The sequence below is a fragment of the Pieris rapae genome, chromosome Z, assembly GCF_905147795.1.
Source record: "Pieris rapae chromosome Z, ilPieRapa1.1, whole genome shotgun sequence".
In the NCBI taxonomy this organism is placed as follows: Eukaryota; Metazoa; Arthropoda; class Insecta; order Lepidoptera; family Pieridae; genus Pieris; species Pieris rapae.
Window position 1 is genome coordinate 7,881,935 of NC_059534.1, and position 20,871 is coordinate 7,902,805.

A 20,871-nucleotide genomic window follows, 5' to 3' on the forward strand; every position below is an offset into this window, starting at 1 on the left:
GTCTGCTATAAGCTATGATAGTTTTTGGCACAATTAAAAAAACTCAAAAGCGTATTTGTATACCAAACCAAATAACGCGCTTCAGAAATAAATCACGGTCTAACTAGCTACAGTTGAACTTACTCAACGGTTCTCAACCTACGGTATATCCTCCAAATACGAAACCTGACACTGGTTGTCTCGAGAAATGTGCACGTCTTAAATAAAAGTGAATAAAAAGTAAAAAAATAGTACAAAAACGATTAACATGACGTACAAATTCGAGCGGTAACGAAAATTCGGCTCTGTACAGTGTACTTCGAGAGCAAGCAACGTATGTATAAGCAACCTAAGTATATGTTGCGAGAACGTTGGGGTATTTGCTACCGCGGCTAATAAATGGACTACCCAGTCAGTAAATAGAATCATAACGTTAACCAACAAAAAAATATTTTATATGCATTTGTCGCACCTATGGCTACATTTATACAAACTAAGGTCGTTTTCTAATGTGCTCAGATCAGCTGGAGAAACTAAGAAGGCATTAAGACGATTTGTATCGAAAACAATAATATTATAGTTTGCAGTTAGTTTTATTCGTTTGTTTCAATAGAATCCTGGATATGCGGGACGAAAGGAATTGCCAGAAAATTTGAAAATACAGTTTCGGACTGTAGCTATGATGGTTCCTGATCGACAGATTATAATCCGTGTAAAACTTGCTTCATGTGGTTTCTTAGAAAATATAACGCTGGCAAGAAAATTCTATACCCTTTACAAGTTATGCGAAGAACAACTCACAAAGCAGGTAACAAGTTATTCAAAACATTTTAAGACGAATAGATATTTACTCCTTTAATAAATAGATATAACATACGAAATCGCATATGATTATGAGACATAATTTGGCATAATTTCTTATAAGAATTTGTAATGCATTCTTCGCTCCTTAAAATTATTGTTATTAGGCATATTTCAGTGAATCATGTGAGACTTTAGATTCACAGTGCTGTGTTGGCTTAGTTGTTTCAACGTGCGACTGTTAACCTAGAGGCTGTAGGTTCGGTATTTTGTTTTAAATTAATAATTTTTAGTTAAATTTGGCAGGTACATTATGACTTCGGTCTGAGAAATATTCTGTCCGTATTAAGGACATTAGGAGCCGTTAAGAGAGTAAACGCAAAGGATAATGAAAGTACCATTGTTATGAGAGTACTTCGAGATATGAATTTATCAAAACTCATAGATGAAGATGAACCTCTATTTATTTCCCTCGTTGCGGATTTGTTCCCAAATCAAGTAATTGAGAAAACAACATATCCTGATCTCGAGGAAGCTATAAGAAAACTGGTTGATGCCAATGGTTTAATTTATCATCCACCGTGGGTATTAAAAATTGTTCAGGTATGTAAAAAAATATAATTATTCTTTATGTGCGTCTGATTTTACTCTATATAACCTTTATCTTTGGCTTATAGTTATACGAAACGCAGCGGGTCCGCCATGGTATAATGGTATTGGGCCCACCAGGTGCTGGGAAAACTACTTGCATACATACAGTGATGAGTGCATTATCGGAAACCGAAGACCCTCATAGGTACGCTCATGTAAAACCGTATTTTAGAATTGAGCAAATTTCAATTTACATACATAGAAATATAAAAGCAATACATGCGTCACAAATGCTATACTGCCTAAAAATTACGATATATACATAAGATATATATGTATATGTTCAGGAAGTCATGATGATCAATATTGTTTTGTTGACAGGGAAATGAGGATGAATCCAAAAGCAATCACAGCATCACAAATGTTTGGACGATTGGACGTCGCAACCAATGACTGGACCGACGGGATTTTCTCAGCTCTGTGGCGCAAAACATTAAAAATTAAAACTGGTGAACACATTTGGCTTGTTTTAGATGGGCCAGTTGACAGTATATGGATAGAAAACTTAAATTCGGTTCTAGATGATAATAAAACTTTAACTCTTGCAAACGGAGATCGTTTAACCATGTCTCCAACTTCGAAAATAATATTTGAACCTGAAAATATTGACAATGCATCTCCTGCAACTGTTTCTCGAAATGGCATGGTATATATGAGCTCATCCGGCTTAGATTGGGAACCAGGTATGATGCTATTAATAAATTGTGTATCTTTATTTAAATAGGATTATTAAAGTTTAATATTTTATTTTTACAGTTCTGAACGCCTGGCTTAAAACAAGATCAGTTCGAGAGAATGAAGTATTTAGTACATTGTTTGAGCAAACTTTTCCAAATACATATACGTGGTGTACCCAAAATCTTAGCTTTAGTATGCGGGTTCTACAAAGTAATATCATATCCCAAATGCTAAACCTATTGGAAGGTCTTGTTCCTCCACAAATAGTAGAAACCGAAGAACAATCTGCTAGCAAATCAGTGAATGGTGATATGGAAGATGACGAAGAAAAAGATAAAGGTGAAGAAGTACAGCTTTACACACCCGAACACTTGCATAAGATTTATGTATTTTCCTTAGTTTGGGGATTTGGCTCTCTTTTAGAAACAGGCGACCGAATTAAATATGATAAATATATTAAAGCAACTTATAGAGAAATACTTGATATTCCGAAACATCCTCATAACAAACCAAGTATGTCATTCGACTTCTATGTTAAACAGCATGGAAAGTGGGAGTTATGGGAAGATTTAATGACAAATTATCAATATCCTGATACAGCCACTCCAGATTATGCGAACATTCTTATTCCTATAGTTGATAACGTTCGGATTAATTATCTTATTCATTGCATTGCTAAACAAGGCAAAGCAGTTTTATTACTTGGCGAACAGGGATCTGCTAAAACGGTTATGATGAAAGCTTATATGAAAAACGCTAATCCAGATCAGTTTATGGGACGCTCGTTTAATTTCTCTTCGGCTACAAGTCCTTATCAATTTCAAAAAACAATAGAAAGTTACGTAGAAAAACGGAGTGGTATGACGTTTGGTCCACCGGGGGGCAAGAAAATGTTAGTGTTCATAGATGATATAAATCTACCTCAAATTAACGAATGGGGTGATCAGATTACGAATGAAATAGTGCGACAAACTATGAGCATGAGTGGATTTTACAGTTTAGAGAAACCAGGAGATTTCACAACAATTGTCGATATTCAGTTTTTAGGAGCAATGGGCCAACCTGGTAAGATAATTGTTATATCTACATTATTATGTTCATGCCTATTAGAGAAATTTACAATGTGATTGTTAATTTTAGGTGGTGGAAGAAATGATATTCCTGCAAGGTTGAAAAGGCGTTTCTCCATTTTCAATTGCCCTTTGCCAAATAATGATTCGATAGACAAAATATTTAAAGTTATTGGAGAAGGACATTACAACGCTAAGCGAGGTTTTACTGCAGAAGTTCGATCGCTCATTAAGAAAATAATTCCATTAACACGTGAACTTTGGACACGAACAAGAATAAATTTACTGCCAACACCAGCTAAATTTCATTACGTCTTTTCTTTGAGAGACCTATCACGAGTATGGCAAGGTATGGTTGGTACTTTGCCTACTGTTATAGAGTCTGAAAAATGCTTAATGCTTCTATGGAAACATGAATGTTCCCGAGTTTTCTCTGATAGATTTACACACCAGTCTGATAAAGATTGGTTTAACAAAGCTTTATATGATATTGCTCAAGAAATTCTGGGTCCAGAATATAAAAAAATGATGGAAAAAGATCCAGTTTTCGTAGACTTTATGAGGTAATAAAATGGTTCACAAATAAATAACTTATTATTATTAAGAGTAGGTATATTTAAGTTTTTTATTTTCTTATCAGAGACGCGCCGGAACCAACGGGTGAAGAAGGCGAAGATGCTGATATGGAGTTACCAAAAGTATACGAGCCTGTCTTTGATTATAGTGAACTACGAGATCGATTAGAAATGTTTTTATCACAATTTAATGAAATGGTGCGAGGATCCGGAATGGATCTAGTATTTTTCCCAGATGCTATGCTGCATTTAGTAAAGATTTCACGTGTAATCAGACACCCTCGCGGAAATGTTATGCTCGTAGGAGTAGGTGGGTCAGGAAAGCAGTCATTAACAAAGTTATCTACTTTTATAGCCGGATATCGTTCCTTCCAGATAGCACTAACTAGATCTTATAATGTGGGTAACTTTTTGGAAGACTTAAAACTTTTATATCGGTCATGTGGAGTGCAAGGTAAAGGTACGACATTTATCTTTACTGACCTAGACATAAAAGAAGAAGGGTTTTTAGAATACTTAAATAATATTTTAAGTTCTGGTGTTATATCGAATTTATTTACAAAAGATGAACAACAAGAAATCATATCTGAACTAACACCTATTATGAAAAGGGAAAACCAAAAACGTACGCTCACAAACGAATTAGTAATGGAATATTTTTTAAACAGGACCTGTCAGAATTTACATGTAGTTTTGTGCTTTTCACCGGTAAGTATACTAAAAATCGTTTTGAACATAGACAATGTTCCTATAAACTTATATAAAGTATAACGATGTCTCTCATCTTTTAGGTAAGTGAAGCATTTCGTTACAGAGCTATGAGATTTCCAGCTTTAATATCAGGTTGTACAATAGACTGGTTCCAACCATGGCCGAAGGATGCCTTAGTATCTGTCGCAGATCATTTCCTAGCAGAGTTTGAAATAGAATGTACCAAAGAAGTGAAAAAAGAATTAGTAACAGTGCTTGGAACTATACAAGATGTTGTTTCCACGGTTTCAACAGAGTACTTTCAAAGGTTCAGGCGATCTTCACATGTTACCCCAAAGTCATATTTAAGTTTTATTGGGGGATATAAAACCATTTACCAAATGAAACAAAAAGAACTAGGAGATGGAGCTTTAAGAATGGATACAGGTTTAGAGAAACTACGAGAGGCCTCAATATCTGTAGAAGTATTAAAAAAAGATTTAGCTGTAATGGAACAAGATCTAGCTTTAGCTTCTGAAAAAGCAGGTCGTGTGCTATCTGAAGTAACGGAAAGGGCTATGCAGGCTGAGATAGTAAAAAACCAAGTACAAGTTGTTAAAGAAAAAGCTGAAGCTTTGGTTGCATTTATCGCAGAGGAAAAAGAAAAAGCTGAACGTAAACTTGAAGCAGCTAAACCAGCCCTAGAAGAAGCTGAGGCTGCTTTAAATACTATAAAACCGGCACATATTGCTACTGTCAGAAAATTGGGTAGACCTCCACATCTCATTATGAGAATTATGGACTGCGTTTTGATTTTATTTCAGAGGAGATTACATCCAATCATACCAGATACAGCAGCACCGTGCCCAAAACCATCTTGGGCTGAGTCTTTAAAGGTTGGAGTACAATTTATGATTCTGAATCAAAACAAAGTTATTATATATTAAAACATTCGTTATATATTTTAGATGATGGCAAGCACAACGTTTTTACTTCAATTACAAAACTATCCCAAAGACATAATCAACAATGAAATGGTAGAGCATCTTTTACCATACTTTGAAATGGAAGATTACAATATGGATACAGCAAAACGTGTGTGTGGTGATGTTGCTGGTTTGTTGTCGTGGACCAAAGCAATGGCGTTTTTCCATAGCGTAAATAAGGAAGTTTTGCCTTTAAAAGCTAGTCTTATGTTACAAGAAGCCAGGCTTAAGGTAAGGCAAAACGGTTAATAATCCGAAAGACAAGTTAGTCGTAATATCGTCGTAATAAGTTGGTTTACGAAATGTTCTTTCTGTAATTTTAGGTAGCTATGGAAGATTTAGCATCTGCTGAACGACAACTAGAAGAACGTGAAATGTCCTTAAGAAAAGTAAAAGAACAATACGAAGCTGCTGTGTCAGAAAAACAGCAGTTAACTGATGCTGCGAATGTTTGTCTACGTAAAATGACAGCAGCAACACAGCTCATAAATGGCTTAGGTGGAGAGAAAATAAGATGGACACAACAAAGCAAGGACTTTAAAGAACAGCTGGGACGGTTAGTGGGAGATGTAGTTCTAGCTACGGGTTTTCTATCCTATTGTGGTCCATATAATCAAGAATTTAGAAACAGTCTGTTTAATACTTGGATGGGAATATTGAAAAGCAAACAAATACCCGTTACGGATAACTTGAACATCACGAACATGTTGGTGGAAAGTGCCACAATATCTGAATGGACCTTACAAGGTTTACCTAATGATGAATTATCGGTACAAAATGCTCTTATAGTTACAAAATCAAGCTCTTATCCTCTTTTAGTAGACCCACAAAGCCAAGGAAAAAACTGGATAAAGAACAAAGAGAGCACTAATGAACTACAAATAACTTCATTAAATCACAAATATTTCCGTACGCATCTTGAAGATAGTTTGTCATTAGGTCGTCCACTTCTAATTGAAGACGTGGGAGTGGAATTAGACCCTGTAATAGACAATGTTCTAGAGAAGAATTTTATCAAGTCAGGTTCAATTGAAAAAGTAATTGTAGGTGATAAAGAATGTGATGTTATGCCGGGTTTTATGCTGTATATTACCACAAAACTACCCAATCCACCTTACTCACCAGAAATAAGTGCTAAAACCTCAATCATTGATTTTACCGTGACTATGCAAGGTCTAGAAGATCAGTTACTTGGAAGGGTTATATTAATGGAAAAATCCGACTTGGAAGAAGAACGAGTCGCTTTGTTTGAATCTGTTATGAAAAATCAAAGGAGTATGAAAGAGTTAGAAAGTAATTTACTGTGCCGTCTAACATCGTCAGAAGGCTCTTTAGTTGATGATGAAGCTTTAATTCATGTTCTTCAAATTACTAAAACAACGGCTGAAGAAGTGAATGATAAACTTAAAGTGGCTGAAGTTACAGAAAAAAAAATTATTAAAGCGAGAGAAGAGTTTAGAGCCGTTGCAGCTAGAGGGTCTATTCTATACTTTTTAATTGTGGAAATGAGTAACGTCAATATTATGTATCAAAATTCATTAAAACAATTTTTAACCATATTTGATAACTCTATAACTAAATCGACAAAAAGTAATATTACTGAAGACCGTATCAATATAATATTAAAATATTTAACACATGAAGTTTGGGCATTTACGTTACGTAGTTTATACGAAAGGCATAAGGCATTATTCACTTTAATGTTAGCTATGAAAATTGATTGCCACCGAGGTCTTATATCTCATGATGAGTTCATGGCTTTTGTGAAAGGAGGTGCATCGCTCGATCTGAACGCCGTTACTCCAAAACCATTTAAATGGATATTAGATATAACCTGGTTGAATCTTGTTGAAATAAGTAAACTGAAAATATTTTCAGATGTTCTAAATAAAGTAAGTACATTATTAACTGTATAAGTCAGATTAAAGAGAAAAGTAATTATATAGTAAATATATACATAATATATTATTTTGTTTTTGTTAACAAATAATCAATATATAATTTTTTTTATTGGGCTTGAGTATATTATGGGCTGGTGGGTACATATTTATTATACTTATGTATATTATTTTTTACCAGATAACATCAAATGAGAAAGAATGGCGCGTTTGGTATGAAAAAGCAAAGCCCGAAGAGGAAAGTATACCAAGTGCTTATCAAGATAGTTTAGATGTTTTCCGAAAACTGCTACTGATTAGATCGTGGAGCCCGGATAGAACTCTCTCACAAGCAAGAAAATATATTGTTGGTAAGATTTATATACTATGTATGCAAATGAAAATTTTTCAGGTCATATAAACAGGCTTAATTTCTTTACTTTCGTGTAGATTCACTTGGAGCTGAATATGGCGAGGGTAGAATTCTGAATTTAGAAGTTACATGGGAAGAGTCCGAACCAAGAACACCTCTAATTTGTATACTCTCGATTGGGTCCGACCCGTCCACTCAAATTGCTTCTCTCGCAAAATCAAAAGAAATCGGTGAGTGTCAATGTAACCTTACATAAGTGCTTAATAATTACTGACAGCAACTTATCTATTTTATTTTTCAGTTCTAAAGGCTGTTTCTATGGGACAAGGCCAAGAAATAGTTGCACGAAAAATGATTTCAGACTCCATGAACGAAGGGGGTTGGGTATTACTGCAAAACATACATTTATCGCTTTCATTCTGCGTGGAAGCAATGGATGCTTTAATTGAGACAGAACACATACAGGACTCGTTCCGTCTTTGGCTGACGACAGAGGTTCACTCAGATTTTCCGATAGGGTTACTACAAATGGCAATTAAATTTACGAACGAACCTCCCCAAGGAATAAGAGCCAGTATGAAGCGAACGTATCAAAATATTACTCAGGACACTCTGGATTACTCTTCTCTATCGCAATGGCCACCGCTTCTATATGCCGTTGCATTTTTACATACTATAGTACAGGAGAGAAGGAAATTTGGACCATTGGGCTGGAATATTCCTTATGAATTTAACCAAGCAGATTATGCAGCAAGTGTCCAATTCATTCAAAATCACTTAGATGAAATCGATCCAAAAAAGGGTATATCCTGGCCAACAATATGTTACATGCTTGGTGAAGTACAATATGGTGGAAGAGTCACCGATGATTTTGATAAACGGCTTCTTACTACATTTACCAATGTATGGTTTTGTGACGTACTTTTACGTCCTGGTTTCGAATTCTATAAAGGATATAAAGTTCCACAAACCAGGAACCTTCAAGGATACGTTGATTATATCAATCAATTACCATTAACAGACACTCCCGAAGTATTTGGTTTACACGGTAATGCAGATATCACATACCAAATTAATAGCGCAAAAGATATCTTAGATACGATATTGAGTGTGCAGCCAAAGGAAGGTGGGAGTCAAGGAGGAGAAACAAGAGAAAGTATCGTGTATCGGTTAGCGGAAGATATGTTAGAGAAACTACCTAAGCAATATGTTTCGTTTGAAGTGAGAGAAGCTCTCCAAAAGATGGGTGCTTTCCTGCCGATGAATATATTTTTAAGGTAGATATTCCCACTTTTCAAATTTCTGAGTTAAACTTCATATTACAATATATTTTTATTATTCTACAGGCAAGAAATAGATCGTATACAAAAAGTTATAAAAACTGTATACACAACACTTTGCGATCTTAAATTGGCGATAGATGGGACAATAGTTATGAGTCAAGGACTACGAGAATCATTGGATGCTATGTATGATGCACGCATACCAACTCAATGGTTAAAGGTAAATTAAAACTGTTTATACTAAGCAATAAAACCGTTGCTCCTCTGATGATTTAAAAGAAAAGTAATGAATTTGGTAGTTTTATTTTGAGAGAATTTTTATCATAGACTATTACAAACAGTGATGTGTCAGGGTTGCCAGCATAAACTAGGGATGTACAAATAACATCAGTTATTAAACTAGGGTTAAATTTTTCTAATATCAACATCCATAAAACTTATATTTTTAGTTTTATTATATATTGGTCATTCACTAACTCTACGCATTAGGTATGTCACTCAAAGAGCATATTATAATATTTATAATATAGACATAACTTTATGCTACAGGTATCTTGGGAGTCAGCAACATTAGGTTTTTGGTACACAGAGCTATTAGAACGTGAACAACAATATCGAATATGGTTACGGAATGGTCGGCCAAACACATTTTGGATGACAGGTTTCTTCAACCCTCAGGGTTTCCTGACTGCAATGAGACAAGTAAACCTATTCTATTGTTATAAAATAATATTATTAGTTATATAATATAATAGTCTTTTTGCATTAACGTATATCGAATGTTATTTTATCGAAGCTGGATTAACACTAACAACTTTAAACTTTTCCAGGAAGTGACACGCAGTCATAAGGGATGGGCCTTGGATTCAGTAGTGTTACAAAATCTTATAACGAAGTTAAATCGAGAAGATGTACATGAAGGTCCCACAGAGGGAGTTTATGTATACGGCTTATTTCTAGAAGGTAAGTTTGCATTGAACGGATGCATATAATGTACATTGCTATTTCACTAAGTACTCCAATACTTAGTGAAATAGCACGTTTATTATCTGTGACAAAAATGATCATGTACAACAACTATATAAAACTTTACGTTTTAGGGGCTTCACTAGACAGGAAAACAGGGAAGTTGATAGAATCTAAACCTAAAGTTCTATATGAGCAAATGCCAGTTATCTACATATTTGCCATAAATACAACGGCTGGAAAAGATCCTAGGCTTTATGAATGTCCTATATATAGAAAACCACAAAGGACAGACGCAAAATACGTTGGTTCTATAGATTTTGAAACGGACAGTAACCCAAGGCATTGGACACTGAGAGGAGTAGCACTTTTATGTGACATAAAATAAATAGTCCATATCAAGGTTAATGAAAAATGTAATTACTGAAAATATTTTATTTATACAGAATAAAGAATGTGATTTCAAAATACAACGGGTTTTCCTATCAACCCTAAAACAAGCATCTCCACATTCACAATTTTACACCACTATCATCCAACAAGAGCATTATACAAGCCAACGAGGTTTTTAAATGTGTATTCCAAAAATTGCCACTCACTACGAAAACGCACTTTAAAGAAGGTTTTTAATCACATCGTATAAAACAAGTACAAAAGCGCCTCCAGCTCCTCGAAGGACATTTGAAAAGGCACCTTTAAAGAAAGCTCCTGGCCCTTCTGTCCGGAGTATAACCCCCCAACAATGTAGTGTATTCTTGTACAGTCGTTCATTAACTGGCCGACCTGACTGCATCATCATACGCCGCCGTACCGTGTCCAAAGGATAAGAGGTAATACCGGCAATCGTAGTTACCGTCTGTAAAATTGAATCATTAGCAACAAAACACAAATAGGTCAAACCTCAATGGTAATGGCAACGTCAACATTACCTGAGCAATGAGCCATGATACAAATATAGAAGTATTTTTGGGATCAACGAGCATTCCTCGAGCTGTATCGTATAACCCAAAATAAGTGGCACGATAAATAATTATTCCTTGTACCGAGACAACGAACCCTCGGTACAATCCTATTGGGCCATCAGACTTCAGGGTCTTCATCAAACAATCGACTAGTCCATTAAACTCCTTTGCCTTTCCTTTACCCACATCAGCGGCCAATCTGTCAAGAGAAAAGTATCCAACTTTAGGATCTACTTTTGAAAAATTATTTACTCTTGAGCGAGGCCTTTAAGTTATGTGTAAGACAAATGAACAGGAATTTGTATTTGTTTTAACGATTATCTTTACATTCTGTGTTTTAGTGTTCTGTCACAGTTTGAACGCACGTGCACGGGAAGGGGACAATTATTTATTAATTACTTGTAAGAAAGTAAAAAATTAACCCACCTTGTTCTTGCAAAATCTAAAGGGTACACGAAACACAAAGATGTCGCACCGGCTGCGCCACCGGAGGCTAGATTACCAGCGAAATATGTCCAGAACTGTGTGTTTTTATTAACACCCTCTAAGAACATGCCTTTGTAAACATCTTTAAATGCAAAATTCAAGGCTTGCGTGGGAAAATATCTAATTACGTTAGCTAAATTCCCTCGCCACAAAGAACCGATTCCTTGTTCTTTAGGGATTCGTATGAAAGCATCGACGATACCTGAAAACAATGATAATATAGGATTTTTTTTTAAATGAACAGTTTTATTCAGTTAGTTTGCGTCTGTTACGCAATATTATCATCAGGAATGGAGTCAGAGAAAATTATTATACCTTTATATCTTTTATCTTCTGCAATTTGTTTTGAAACGTGCTGTACTTGTAGAATTAGTTTCACTCGTTCCATAGGCGCCATGGCGGTTTTGGACACGGCAGCGGAAACTCCACCGGCGATGAAGTCCTTCATAAATGCACTTGTTTCAGGACCTTTACCTTTCCCCTCTTTGCCATCTTTTGACATATTGCTTTCCGAAACTTAGCTTTTCTTGTAAATATCAACGAATCCACTTCTAGGTGTGAAGCAATACTGTGTATTACATTCACAACGTATTTCTACACTTTAAACATTTAAATACCATCTTCCTGATCGACTCTCGAATAAATTTTAATTATGCGGCTAATAAAAATTTATTATTGTAAAAATTCTTTGACACAAACTTTTGACAGATTATTGAAATAAAAATATAAAATTTTCTTCTTGTTATATTTAAAATTAGAACATCCCATTAAACTTTTAATTACAATGAATTCTTCTTTGAGGTTAAGTTATATTATTCTTGTTAAGTCAAATCTATTTTAGTTTCAAGACTGGTTCAGTCTTTAGCATTGGGATTTTAGCGCTCTACTCTATCACTAAGTGTTTGGTTGGTCGCTCTCTCTCTCGTTTCAACTCTTATCATCAACTTTTCTCGTTTCCTTTTATGAGAGACGGTTGTGTTCTAGTATCTCATAGTTGACAGCGCACGAACGCAAGAACTAAATGCTATAATGTAGGTACACCTATTTACAGAAAACTTATCTGCTATCGAATCGCGTATGAGGTTGCAAGTTTGTAAATGCATCAGAATAGATGTTTTTGAAGTTTGCAACCAAGTTTCAAAACTTTAGTAATTATTCTGAGACCACCTTACTCGAAAAAATGACCACGAACTAAAAAGAATTATAAATAAACATGTTCTGGTCAACGTAAAAGGTTGCAAATTTATACAATCGTTGGGTATATTTTTCCGATATATGTGTCAAATTTGCAGAACTTTTGGAACGTTTTCATAATCAGTTTAATAAAAAAAAACATTAATTTTCAATAACAAAAAATGTTCCGTACACTTAGATTGGTTGCAAATTTAATACGTGATATGAAATATTATATCGAAAACTTCCCCAACTTTGCAGAACTTTAGGAATTTTTTTCACGACCATACAGCAAAAATTAATTTAATTGCAATTTTAGCAATGTTCCGGACCGCAGAACAGTTTGCAAAATTTGATAGTTTGTTTTATACCATTCCGACCTTACATCAAAATTTGAAAACTTTTGGAATTATGATAAAATAATTGTCTAGACTAACTGGACTAACCGCTTCGTTCAACTCCATGTTTCATACTGACTGAATTCCTCCACAAATGCTCGCGCGTTGGTACGCACCTTGTGGACGCAAATGTCGCGCGTAATACGCGAGAGAGAATCGCGACGAATTCGCCCTTTCTGGACAAGCTCTAAATTAAGGCACATTGTAATGTTGAGTGTTGCAATTCGGTGTTTGTAGTGAACTTAAATTATTTTATATTTATTCTATTACTTTCAAGTTCAGCTTATCTGAAACACTATATCCATTGTCTGTTGGGGGTTACGAAGTTCGTTTACCGGGTTAAAAATAAAAATTAAAGGTTCCTTAAAATATAAATAAAACAAACAAAAATCTATTTAATCACTTTATTGAGACTACTAGCGTTTATCAGTTAGTTTCTAGATCACACTGAATGATTGGTCCATCGATTTGTATTGGACTAAACATTCTTGCTATCCATAGATACTGCAAGCATCAGATTCGTGATACTGAATTATTTGTATAAAATGCAAAGCATGAAAATAAAACCAAACAAGGAATTCGTTGAATCCGATGCCACTAGTTTCATTATTCAACACTGGTATTATACTACAGCCGCAGCTCGAAGCAAAGCAAACATATCGAGAGAGCGGTGATAACAATTCAGTTTAATTTTAATTCTATAATGCACTTTTGCTGTACAACATTCACTATCATTTACTATTACATTGTGGTTTTTACCACACTATAGATAACATGAAAAATATCAATATTAGTAAAATAATATTAATTAATTTCACTGTTTTGTAACATTTGTAATATAAACGTGGTTTTAAATACACATTTTGTCACATTTTAAGTGATCCTAAATCCCGAAATAAAATTGTCTATACAATTACATGTATGACTTGATTAGATAAAAATACCTTTCTGGGTAACCGAATATACATTTAATGGTTATTTTTTAAATAAATTTAATGATTATATAAAACTTTTATATATCCCTTATTTCAACTATGGACCTTTACATATATTGGATTTCTAATGCAACTAGCAATACTATATAAACATCACATAATAATTATTTAAAATTTTAAAAAAATCCAAGAATCATTAAAATAATGCTACAATGATTTAATGGTTTACAAGGCAATATATTTAATAAAAATATTTTATTACATTGAGCCTATGAACACAAACTGTAATTTAATAAAATTAAAAAAAGTAGAAGGCAATTTATAGAAAGGAGCTTCATCAACCATTTATATACATCTTTAAATAAAATTTGCCATGTATCCACCTTGGTTGAGAATTGAAATGATAAAATGATGAAAGTTATACAAATAATAATTAATAGATTAGCTTATAACATCAAATTAAATTGCGCTAAATTTATTTGAGACATGCGTAGGTAGTTCCGTAAAATACAAACTTACTGGAAACTATTAATTGCCTTTTAAAGAAAAGAGACAGGAAAATAAAAATTTTGGTTTACAATGTCGAAATTTTTTTTTGGTATTTTAAATTGATTTGACCTTCATTCCTAATAATAATAACAATAACTGATTTGTATACTAAAACCGAGTTACCCAAAATGTGCATATTATTTTCGCATTCTAGCGGCGTTATCAGCGTTGTCCTTCAATATCTTTGACTTGAGGTGATCCTTGTATTTCAAAATACCACCCTCCCATTTGGTCACAGTACCATTTTCACAGATCCAAATCTCTTCAGCAACCTAAAACATAAATTACCATTGCAATGCTTTTCTTTATATAAACTTCTGTCAATGTTGATATTACTGTACAAAAGTTCCATCTCCATGAATAGGGTTTGATGCCCACACCAGTTAAGCTTCGGTTTTCAGAGAAACCATATATCATTTAATATAACATAAAAGGAGCCTGCCACATTATACAAGCACATGTGTGTATCACTGGTGGATTGCAGGTATTTAGGTATATTATATATGTAATATTATAAATTCTCATTAACTATAATATTTTAAAGAAAACATAAATTATAGAAATTCACAAAATTACTAAAAATATTATTAACGATTTCATTTTATTCGATCAAATAGGTATGTTTTTGTGTCATTGAACTGTGTTCATGATATAAATAATATGTGTAACAATATCTCTTTTATTTGGTTTAGCATACATACTTGGTTAATTAGCCTAAAGTCGTGACTAACAAGAACCATGCCGCCGTCAAATTCGTTAATAGCATCTCCTAAGGCATCAATGGTTTCCATGTCAAGATGGTTAGTCGGTTCGTCAAGTAACAATAGGTGCGGGGTCTGCCATGCCAGCCAAGCGAACACAACACGACACCGTTGCCCGTCAGACAATTGCCGCATCGGACATATCTATGAATAATAATAAAATATTAATGCATTTAATAATTCGCAATACGAAAAATATTTATGTTCCTTTCACTTTGTAATACAATCTTTCACTTTGACTGTGAAGGAGTAATTTAGTTCGTGTAAATGTAATTAATTGTAATACTTGTATTTAAAATACTTCAAATCTAATAAAAATTTGTGTTGAACTTGTGAATAGTATATTTAAGTAATATTTTACGAGTTTTGCAAGACGTAAAAGTAGTATCAGTGTAGAAATTTAAGTCGGCATAATATATTTAGTAGCCTTAACAAACCTGCTGTCGGCCGGTGAGGCCATAGCGACCAATAATTTTCCTCATCTCCTCCCGTTCCCTGACTTCTGGGAATTCCTTCATCATGTAGTCAAGAGGCGAGAGCTCAAGATCTAGAAGCTCATGTAAGTGCTGGTGGTACCTCCCAATGCGAAGGTGAGAATTCTTACGAATCATACCAGTTGACGGAACAAGCTGAAAATTTTTATGCGCTATATGTTATGTAGTCATTTACAAAACGGGTATTGTTTGTTTTGTACGCCACCAATTTAGTTAAACATAACACTCTTGTTTATAAACAACAAGTAGCTAATAGCTGCTTCATATCATTCTTGTTTCACTATGAATATTAAACTAATAATCTGCTAAGAATTAAAAAAACATAAAAATGTATGTTTTTAAGTCTTGGGCATGAATAGTGGAAGCAAGAAAAGAGAAGTGATACACAGAAAGAACAACATAACGATGAAATCAGTCGGACACCAACTGCCCCTATGTACCTTAAATCTAATAAAAGCCAAGAGGCTGATTGCAGGTGGAAAAAAAAAGAGACTGATTGACAGTAATTCTCATGTTATTTGATTAACTTACTAACAAGTTTAAATAAATGAATTTAAGTTAATGTTGAATTTTAATTTACACATTTGTAAGTATAACAATATTTTAGTAATATATAACTTACATCTCCATAGAGCAATTTAAGTAAAGTGGACTTGCCAGCACCATTAGGCCCAACCAGAGCAAGCCGGGTGTCTAAATCAATACCAAACTCAAGGTTCTTGTAGATCCATGGACTTTCATCCGTGTACCGGAACGAAACATTCTGAAATAAGTTTAATTTAGTTATAAGCTTATTTATTTATTATTATTATGGGAGATGAATTAACACTAGATCACACTTATTTTAGCAGGATTATCACTTGCAGGTAAAAGCAAATTATTTTTATAAATTTTTTTTAATTCTGGATTTTTCTGTACTGATTTATAGATTATAATTAGATTTCAATAGTTTGTAGCCGTTAATTTATTTTGTGAATCATATTGTACATTTCTATAATAAGATTAGTTCTTAAAATAACATGTAGTACATTAAACAAATATAATAGACTACATAAGTTAAACCATAGACAATTTGAGTTGCTGATTTTACCTCTTAAATTATGAATTTAAGCTTACCTGCACCATAATAACTGGGGGTGGAACTTTTCCACATGACGGGAAGTAGAAGTTCAGAATTTTATCATCAACAACCTTTTCAGTCAACCCTTGAGCGACCATTTTAGCCAATGTCTTTTCTTTAGATTGAGCTTGACGGGCCAATTTTGCGGAACCGTGACCAAACCGGGCTATATAATTCTGTAATTAAAGAATTATTCAAAATAACTGAGCAGTTTTGGCCTAGTGCCATCAGTTGCGCCTCTTAACCCTGAGGTCTTTTCTTTCTTTGCAGTCAACACTCGTTTATATGGTGATGAAAACATAGTGAGGAAACCAGCATGCCTTAGACCCCGACGGCGTGTGCAGGCACAGAAGGCTTTGTTCATTAAGAAGAAAAATATCACAAAACAAACACAGAAATCTGAGGCCCGACCTAATAATTCTCACGGGTTTTTATTTATTTAGTCAACATAATTCATATATTATTATTTACGGCGCATATAGAATAGTATAGTTTGTTGATCAGTTTTGGTCTTGTAGCTTGAGCGTGCAACTCTCATACCTGAGGTCGCAGGTTCAATACTTTCATTTTTATGAAAACATCGCGAGACTGACTTGCCTTAGATCACAAAAATTTGACGGCTTGTATCAATCACAGGCGGAGGGTCACCTAATTGCCTATCAGATAAACAAATCATGAAACAGACTCAGAAATATTTGGCCCAGACCTAAGAATATTCTAGTGCCACTGATTATTAATATTATACGGTTTGTTTATTTGAAGCTCTAAGATAAGTTGATGACCACACACCAGACAAAGAGTATAATAGTACATTTAAACTATCTGCAAATTTATGTATTGGAAAAGCCACAGAATTTATCTCCAGTAATATTTACTTTAACGGGGGTTAACCCATGCTAAGTCCTTTAACTAACCTTCATGTGTGCGATCTGATCCTGTTCCCAATTGTACTGTTTCATTTGATTCTCAAGGAGTTCCATTCGGGTCCTCACAAATGCTTCATAGTTACCAGTGTAGTACTTAAGCCGACGCTTGCTCATGTGGACAATATTTGTACAGACCCCATTCAAAAAGTCTTGTGAATGGGATATCAGCACCAAAATACGTTTGTATCTAAAAATAATGAACCATTTATGTGAATTTAATTTTGTAAATATCCATTCATACTAAGTAGGTGTCTGTTTTTTTCATATAAATATTATAATTTTTGTTGCAATAAATGTGTAAGAACACACAATGTGTTTATAAGAGTGCAATTTTAAGATACAACTTTAAATTCTAAGAAATAAATAATATCTTAAACCATTAAAAATTTTAATATGGACATTATTTTAGGATTTCCTTACTGTTTAAGTTCCTCTTCCAGCCAGACACAAGCATCCAGATCAAGATGATTGGTAGGCTCATCAAGCAATAAGAGATGGGGTTTCACATACAAAGCACGCGCCAGCGCGATTCGCATACGCCAACCTGTAACATTAAGAAAAATCTATAATATTTTATTGAAAATATTATATTATTGATATAGCAATCTGTAAAATTATTGATACAAAACCGTTTATGACGACATCGTTTAGAACAACGTACCGGTTATATTGACCAAAGGTCCCAGCTGATTCTACTGTATTAGGTACTTATATTAACAAAGTTATCAGCAACAACTATCGGTTTTTACGACCAAATATGAGTCCTTCAATATTGTTATGGTATATTTTGACAGCATATTATTCATACAATAATTTAACCAACTATACCTCCAGAAAAATCCTTAGTAGCTTTCTGTTGCATTTCCTTAGTAAACCCAAGCCCATGGAGAATATTGGCAGCACGAGCTTCAGCAGTATCCGCACTCAGATCATCCAAGCGGTCATACACATCAAGCAACTGCTCTTGTGCTTCTGTTAAAAAGACACAAAAATGTAATCTATATAGCAAACTTAGCAAATCAAACTTAGTTTAAATGTATCAGTAATATAATGTTTTATTTTTTATTTGTTTATTCTTCATTGCCAAAATAAATTATACATAAAAAAAACTAAAAGTAAGTATGTGTAGGTGACATAAGCAATGGGCAGCCTTATCTAACAAGCAATTTATATAAATTAAAAAAAACACATACCATCATCTTCACTTTGAGCAAGTTCCTCAGCAAGTTTTTCAAGCTGAATACGCTCTTCATCCACTTCCATTACACATTGTAAGGCAGTTTTATCAGAGGCAGGCATTTCTCGGGTTAAGTGGAAGATATCAATATGGTTAGGTATAGGTACTTCACGACGTCCAAGTGCTGCTAATAATGATGATTTTCCTGTTGAAACAATTAAAAAGTTAAAACATTTACTTTTTAGGTATAATAATAGAATACCAATAATAATAAAACATTCTATACAATTTTCTCATATGTATGAGAGAAATACAGACATTTGCAATTTGCAACATTCAAACTAATTATTATAAAAGTGGCTTATAAGCTGTATGGTAAATTATTAATAAATAATTTTTTTCTGCAGCTTACAGTTTTTATCTTTATTATTCTATGAACATAAATAAGTAAGCTGAATTTAAGATATAAAATTTCTCTTTGAATTTGGTTTAAGTATACAACGCAGAGCAGAAATAATTGAAGACCTAATGTACATAGAATTTCGCATATCTGTAAAAAGCAATACATGGTATCTATACATACTAAAAAATAAAACTAATTACATTATTTTATCTTATTCTATATTTCAGGTTATTCATAATAAACCCAATCTCTTGTATTTGTAACTGAATTTTTAACTTAATTCTATAAAACATTCGCTTTGATAGTACAGGAATAACAAAAAGAAATCACCAATTAATTGAATTGAGTTGTTAAAATATTTAAATAGCATTAAATTCCTAGATTCTCTCTTTAAGTTTTAAATAGAAAAAGCAAAGACATTTATATACAGTTTAAATATGCTACAAAATAAACATACCACATCCATTGAGTCCCACAAGCCCATATCTCCTACCACAGTTCAACTCTAACAAAGTATCCTGGAGAAGTTCACTTCCATAAAAAGTTATAGAGAAATTTGCTATTTTAATATCTCTTGAGCGTGGATGAACTGCTAGAGAACCAGTACAGGACCTTGCTTCCGAGTTCAGTTTAGCTTCTTCTTCTAATTTTAAACATAATGCCTCTACAACAGAAAATAATTATTAATATTGGAGCTAAGCTCAGTCATGAATCACACATAAAATTTATTATTAAAACATAAAACCTTTATACTATTTGTTTGGTAATTAGTCTGCAGTTAGAAGAAGGCATAGGAACCATAATAAAAGATATATTGGTATGTTAATCATATTAATGTATAGTATTGATACAAATTTGTATGACGTAGCTAAATCGTACCTTCGGCAGTGAGCTCACGATCCTCTTTAATGGTGCCATTCGTTTCAGTTCCATTCTGCTCGCCGGATGTTATTTTGGCAATAGGTTTTTTATTTCTGTTAGTAGCTTGCTCTTTTTTCTTTTGCTGAGCGCGTTTTTTGGCGTCAGACGGCATTATTGAATAGAAATCAAACTGCAATAAAATGAATAATTTACACGTGAACACTTCGTGTTACTTTTTGCAATAGACCAACACCAATTGCACTACAAGAGCTTGTGGATGAATCACTTCCGAATAAATGTTTCTACAAGTAAAGAAAGCACTATTTTAATTTGATTGAATTTAAAAGTAATAACTTAACAATCCGAACATACCAATTTATTTCATGCAACGTTAAAGTGAATCGCGTCTACACGTGCTGCTTTGAAAACTTGAAAAGATCCGTGCTTTTTTATAATTCACAATGAATTAACTCAATGGACCATAGAATTAAAATAAACTACCAATCTTAGCCCACAGACTACAATAGAGAGATTTGACACAACTGAAAATCTATGGTAAATTAATGATACATAAAAAACCACATAGAACCTAATGTCATTATCTATTTTAATATAAACCTAAGTACTGTTTATATTAACATTAAATATTTATATATTTAATTTTTTTATTTATTTATTAACACTTCGTTGCATTACA

The 20,871-nt window shown here is 33.6% G+C and overlaps 3 protein-coding genes across 3 annotated transcripts in view; 1 reads left to right on the forward strand and 2 right to left on the reverse strand.

Moving 5' to 3' along the window:
* The window catches only part of LOC110999962 (dynein axonemal heavy chain 5), a 40,913-nt gene extending 30,536 nt beyond the window's left edge, over positions 1-10,377 (forward strand). Inside the window, exons 32-48 of the mRNA XM_022269270.2 lie at positions 593-787; positions 1,087-1,383; positions 1,458-1,576; positions 1,753-2,114; positions 2,188-3,174; positions 3,250-3,742; positions 3,820-4,462; positions 4,546-5,340; positions 5,413-5,661; positions 5,754-7,322; positions 7,510-7,678; positions 7,758-7,910; positions 7,982-8,957; positions 9,027-9,183; positions 9,513-9,665; positions 9,794-9,926; positions 10,064-10,377. Of these exons, the coding sequence (XP_022124962.2) occupies positions 593-787; positions 1,087-1,383; positions 1,458-1,576; positions 1,753-2,114; positions 2,188-3,174; positions 3,250-3,742; positions 3,820-4,462; positions 4,546-5,340; positions 5,413-5,661; positions 5,754-7,322; positions 7,510-7,678; positions 7,758-7,910; positions 7,982-8,957; positions 9,027-9,183; positions 9,513-9,665; positions 9,794-9,926; positions 10,064-10,317 (7,704 nt within the window). The 3' untranslated portion in view covers positions 10,318-10,377. The remainder of the gene's footprint in view (positions 1-592; positions 788-1,086; positions 1,384-1,457; positions 1,577-1,752; positions 2,115-2,187; positions 3,175-3,249; positions 3,743-3,819; positions 4,463-4,545; positions 5,341-5,412; positions 5,662-5,753; positions 7,323-7,509; positions 7,679-7,757; positions 7,911-7,981; positions 8,958-9,026; positions 9,184-9,512; positions 9,666-9,793; positions 9,927-10,063) is intronic.
* Positions 10,378-10,406: 29 nt separating this feature from the next.
* On the reverse strand, positions 10,407-12,075 carry LOC110999236 (ADP,ATP carrier protein-like). The gene is made up of 4 exons (XM_022268208.2): positions 11,693-12,075; positions 11,318-11,579; positions 10,859-11,090; positions 10,407-10,785 (listed from the first exon to the last, which is right to left on the reverse strand). Exons 1-4 carry the CDS (start codon positions 11,877-11,879, stop codon positions 10,543-10,545), a joined length of 924 nt encoding a protein of 307 aa, XP_022123900.1. The 5' UTR covers positions 11,880-12,075; the 3' UTR covers positions 10,407-10,542.
* A 1,263-nt stretch (positions 12,076-13,338) lies between these two features.
* On the reverse strand, positions 13,339-20,690 carry LOC110999224 (ATP-binding cassette sub-family F member 2). Its single transcript, XM_022268186.2, has 12 exons — positions 20,547-20,690; positions 20,193-20,364; positions 19,771-19,977; positions 18,927-19,115; positions 18,562-18,705; positions 18,154-18,277; positions 17,722-17,920; positions 16,804-16,983; positions 16,310-16,450; positions 15,631-15,822; positions 15,134-15,337; positions 13,339-14,704 (listed from the first exon to the last, which is right to left on the reverse strand). The coding sequence occupies exons 2-12, from the start codon at positions 20,344-20,346 to the stop codon at positions 14,570-14,572; spliced, it is 1,869 nt and encodes a 622-aa protein (XP_022123878.1). The 5' UTR covers positions 20,347-20,364; positions 20,547-20,690; the 3' UTR covers positions 13,339-14,569.
* Positions 20,691-20,871: the final 181 nt, after the last annotated feature.

What these genes read in the sequence shown, in the direction of transcription:
- LOC110999236 (XM_022268208.2), bottom strand. Translation starts at nt 11,879, where the DNA reads ATGTCAAAAGATGGCAAAGAGGGGAAAGGTAAAGGTCCTGAAACAAGT. An exon ending in TTAGATTTTGCAAGAACAAG is followed by an intron (nt 11,091 to 11,317) that starts GTGGGTTAATTT and finishes TTCTCTTGACAG; the next exon opens with ATTGGCCGCTGATGTGGGTA. An exon ending in TATCATGGCTCATTGCTCAG is followed by an intron (nt 10,786 to 10,858) that starts GTAATGTTGACG and finishes TCAATTTTACAG; the next exon opens with ACGGTAACTACGATTGCCGG.
- LOC110999224 (XM_022268186.2), bottom strand. Translation starts at nt 20,346, where the DNA reads ATGCCGTCTGACGCCAAAAAACGCGCTCAGCAAAAGAAAAAAGAGCAA. An exon ending in TGCTCAAAGTGAAGATGATG is followed by an intron (nt 18,706 to 18,926) that starts GTATGTGTTTTT and finishes TCTTTTTAACAG; the next exon opens with AAGCACAAGAGCAGTTGCTT. An exon ending in GCCTCACCGGCCGACAGCAG is followed by an intron (nt 15,338 to 15,630) that starts GTTTGTTAAGGC and finishes TATTATTCATAG; the next exon opens with ATATGTCCGATGCGGCAATT.